The sequence below is a fragment of the Chelmon rostratus genome, chromosome 8, assembly GCF_017976325.1.
Source record: "Chelmon rostratus isolate fCheRos1 chromosome 8, fCheRos1.pri, whole genome shotgun sequence".
NCBI lineage: Eukaryota > Metazoa > Chordata > Actinopteri > Chaetodontiformes > Chaetodontidae > Chelmon > Chelmon rostratus.
Genome location: NC_055665.1, coordinates 9,528,018 through 9,532,540, shown reverse-complemented (window position 1 = coordinate 9,532,540; position 4,523 = coordinate 9,528,018). Strand labels below are relative to the sequence as shown.

Genomic DNA, 4,523 nt, shown 5'->3' with positions numbered 1-4,523 from the left:
TCTCATGATTTGGTTTGTTTGGTTTTATTATTTCCTGTTTTCGGTCTCATCTTTTGTTCTACTTCCTGTGTGAATGCCTGTTTTCACCTGTTCCTGACGTAGTCTTACCTCCCCTGTGTACTTGCCAGATCATCATCCTTTCCTCAAGTGTCAAGCATTCCAGCTTGTGAATTTACCTGTCTTTTCCAGTGTTTTTGGAGTTTTGGTTTAGTTTGTTCTCTGTGCCCTGTTTTTTGGATGATATTTTGCTGTTGGCTTTATTCCTTTGGGTTTGCCTCTCACCCGCATCAACCTTGTGTAAGTCTTTGTTTGGTTACCATTTTGTTTAATTAAATTCATTGAACTGCACCAGCTCTGCCTTTGTGAGTCTACATTTGGTTTCAATCCCAAGTTCCTCCTTGACAATTTACGACAGATCAATGCTCTTTCTTGCGCTGTTTGTTTGTGTTGAACTGATCTGTGCTTCTGCTCTGAATGGTTAGTTAAGTCAAACTTCTTATATGCAGCACATTGTGAGGCTTATTTTTCCAATACATTTTGCCATTTCACTCAGTTGAATGTCCAAAGAAAGTGTGTACAGGTACAGGATGACCAGTGTTCTCCTTGTTTCCACTGTATCTTTAAGAGCATGAAATTATGAACATTTAAGGAAATTGCAAAACATGATTGTAATCATTGTCATGCTAACAACATGATGTAGGATGACACAGGCAACAAAATTTAAAGGAAAACTGTGTTCCAGTCAAGGTGAAAGACTTTATTGACTCATTTGGAAATTGGCTGCACTTTACAACAACACTGTCGTTAGAATGATGGACAATAGGCAGCAGAAGATAGTGATCGCAGGATCAAACTTAATAGCTGGCCATGGTGCTCTGCAGCCAGTCAGTGAAGATGCAGACCTGTGATTGAAGACAGGACGAGGTTTGTTAGCATGGACAGCCATCAGAAAATATGCTAATTTCAAACGGCTATATTTGTCATAAAAAAAGTTTTTAGGTTTACCTTGGCATAGACACCAGGGTGGTTCCTCTCAGCACATCCATAGCCCCAGGACACAACACCCTGCAGCTCACCGTTACACACGACAGGGCCACCAGAGTCACCCTGAGAACAGAGAGAACAATTCAATGAATGAAATGAAAATGAACTCTTTCAATCAACTTCAATATCAAATTGAGAAATATGTTCAATGTGAAGAAAAGTGTAGGTGTAGCTAGTGTAGGACAAGGACCTCTGCAGAGTCCTCTTGTTACATACCTGGCAAGAGTCCTTGCCTCCCTCCAGGTATCCAGCGCAGAACATGGCGTCAGTGATCATGCCAGGGTAGGAGTTATCACAGTCTCTCTGAGACAGGATGGGGACCTGCAGGCACTGCAGCTTGTCGCTGTCAGCAGCTACAATGTGCAAAACAAGGTATGGGTGGAAGAAATTCAAATTGAATACAAATGGAAACAAATGCTGGACTGAAACATTCTGTTAAGACTCAGATGTTACTCACTGGAGCTCATGGTGTTGCCCCAGCCAGAGACGGTGCACATGGTGCCAGCAGGGGCACAGCTGGTGGGCAGAGCCACGGGCTGCACATACTGGTTGAGGGTGGCGGGCCTGCTCAGCTTGATCAACATGATGTCATTGTCGATGTAGTAGCCGTTGTAGTTGGGGTGGCGGATGACACGGGAGGAGGTGATGTACTGCTCGGTGTTGTCGTTGATCCCGATGTTGTGCTCTCCAAGACGCACCTCAATACGGCTGGAGAGGAAAGAGGATTAGTGGGAGCCGAGTTTCATGATGCTTACAATCAAATTGATTCCAATATGTAAAATTTTGTCTTGAACATATCAAGGAGTGACATACGACTGGTAGCAGTGACCAGCAGACACAACCCAGTCCGCATTGACAAGGGAGCCACCACAGAAGTGGTACCCGATATTCAGAGACACCTGGTGGGGCTGGGAGTGGCGTCCGCACTCATACCCTCCGACGATCTTGTCGTCCTCGGTGGCGACTGAAAACACACAGGAGGCCAAATAGTCAGCAACCCAGTGAATGCTTTGTTTAATTCAGTGAGTAGAACTATTAAAGGAAGGAAGACATCAGCTTACAAGCAGCTCCGATGAGCAGAACGAAGACCAGAGACCTCATGGTTGCTGTGTGATCCTGTTGATGAGAGACTCGTCTTGGAGTCCTAGTTTATATAGAATGGTTCCTTTCCTTGTTCCCTGCTGAACACTCCCACAAGATTATTTTTGACCAATCAGTACCCTGGAACAATGATTTCTGGGTATTGGAAAAGCAAATATTAAGTTGGCTATGAGGTGATCTGCATGGGTGAAATCATATAATTGGTAAATCTTTCACATAAATGCAGTTGTAAAGGAGGAATGACCAAACAAACAAATATTTTTCCTGATTTAGCAGATTTGCTCATTTATAAGATGAAGCTTTATTCATGTGACTTAATGTTTCCTGTAATGGTTAACCTTGATATGGATGGATTTGTGCTGTTAAGACGTGGTTCCAGCTCTGCAGATGGCCCAGTTCACAACAACAGTTGATGAATGTGAATTTCACAGGAAAACCAACACACGTGTTGTTTGATAGAGCACCTCAAAAAATGTTGATTCAGTGAAATGACAACAGACAATACCAAGAAATAAAATCACTGAATCGCGCAATTACTGTATGAAATCAGCGTTCAGAACACTTTTCATTGAATAAACTTGCATCACTAAAGTGATTTGGTTTTAATCTCACTGTCAAGAGACTGACTTCTTAATTTCTTTTCCGTTTTAAAAGTAATCTCATGATGTTTTACAACATCGTTACAGTGAAAATGGATATTCAAGTAAAAAGAATTATAACTGACAACATAATCATCAAAAACAAAAAAATCTATCTATCTTTGTTAGCATTGGGGGTTTTATTATGTGTTTTCTCACTTTTATATTTGTTTTATAGAGAGTTAGAGACAGAGAGAGAGAGAGAGAGAGAGAGAGAGAGAGAGAGAGGTTGGGGGTGGGCAGAAATGCAATCACAGTAACAATTACAGCACGAAATATCAACCTTTAATAATAAAAGTGTGTATGATATCTACATATACTGTATGTGAAGTGTATATTATATTGTATATACATATATAATATTTTTATGTATGTGATATATGTATATATTAGTCACAGATATTATGCATACATTGTAACAACACTATGAGTCTGATACTAACGGAAGTCTGACTAATAGCAGGTGCAGTGGATGTCAGGCAGGGCCACAGCAGGAGGCGTAACCATCATCCATAATCCAGGTTCAACCACCGTCAATGGGAATCTGTGAGACTAGAAAGCACAATGACTCCAGGGAAGAAGCCAAATTAGTGAGATGCCATGGCAGGACATGCATAGAAATGGAGAGGTACAAAAGAATAGAGGGGCTCGGTGTATCATGGAAAGTCCCCTGGCAGCCGAATCCTATAGCAGCATGACTAAGGGCTGGTCCAAGGCAAGCATGAGCCAGCCCTAACTGTAAGCTTTTTCAAAATGGAACATTTTAAGCCTACTCTTAAATGCAGATAAGGTGTCTGCCTCCTGGACCAAGACTGGAATATGGTTCCACAGGAGAGGAGCTTGACAGATAAAGTCTCTGGTTCCCATTCTGCTTTTGGAGACTTTAGGAACCATAAGTAAGGCTGCATTCTGGGAATACAGTGTTGTGTGGGGTGACAGGGTACTATGAGCTTTTTAAGATAAGATGGTGCCATTTAGTGCTTTGTTGGGAAGGAGAAGGATTTCAAATTATATTCTAGATTTTACAGGGAGCCAGTGCAGTGCAGGGAATACGGGAGAAATATGATCTCTTTTCTCGTCTTTGTCACGTACCGGAACACTCTGGATCAGCTCGAGAGTGTTGAGCAATGTATTGGGGCAGATATATAGTAAGGAATTGCAATAATCCAGCCTGGAAGTAACAAATGCATTGGCTACTTTTTCTGCATCGTTTTGAGACAAGATGTGCCTGAGATGTTATGTCTGTGAAAAAAAGCAGCTCTTGAAATCTGGAGGCCAGCACCATGCCATCCAAAGTTGCTCCATCATCAGATAGTGTTAGGATGCCTCTGCTTCCTCCCCACTTTCCCTTTGTTATTCCCCTGTCCCTTGTGTCATGTAAATCATCTCTTGGTGTCTGTCCTAGTGTGTGTGTGTGTGTGTGTGTGTGTGTCTGGACTGGGCATTTCCTATGCAATCACATCTCACCTACATCTGCTCCTCATGTCAATCAGCCACCACAGCTGCAGTCAATCCCTAATCACCAGCCACAGGAAAAAAACCCAGATCTCCTCACCAGTCTTTGCCAGATTGTTGTACTCACTAGCCTGGTAGCACTTAGCTTTCCTTGTGCTTTGTTCATGCTTAAGTGTGTGCCTTGCCTGTCTTCTGAGTTACTAACTATGTTCTCCTTGTGTCTCTTGATCATCTTTTCGTCTACCATCCTGCCAATTCTGCCCAGCTGGATCTGCATGGATTGTC

At 42.4% G+C, this 4,523-nt stretch overlaps 1 protein-coding gene across 2 annotated transcripts; it reads right to left on the bottom strand.

Annotated features, from left to right (window-relative positions):
* Window positions 1–854: 854 nt before the first annotated feature.
* LOC121611055 (trypsin-2-like) lies at window positions 855–2,145 on the bottom strand. 2 transcript variants are annotated; one of them, XM_041943431.1, is made up of 6 exons: window positions 2,106–2,145; window positions 1,858–2,008; window positions 1,498–1,752; window positions 1,261–1,387; window positions 1,006–1,107; window positions 855–902 (listed from the first exon to the last, which is right to left on the bottom strand). In XM_041943431.1, the coding sequence occupies exons 1-6, from the start codon at window positions 2,143–2,145 to the stop codon at window positions 855–857; spliced, it is 723 nt and encodes a 240-aa protein (XP_041799365.1). The 2 variants fall into 2 exon arrangements, with proteins under 2 accessions (XP_041799365.1, XP_041799364.1); XM_041943430.1 differs by having other exon boundaries at window positions 1,261–1,397; window positions 1,502–1,752.
* Between the last annotated feature and the right edge of the window lie 2,378 nt (window positions 2,146–4,523).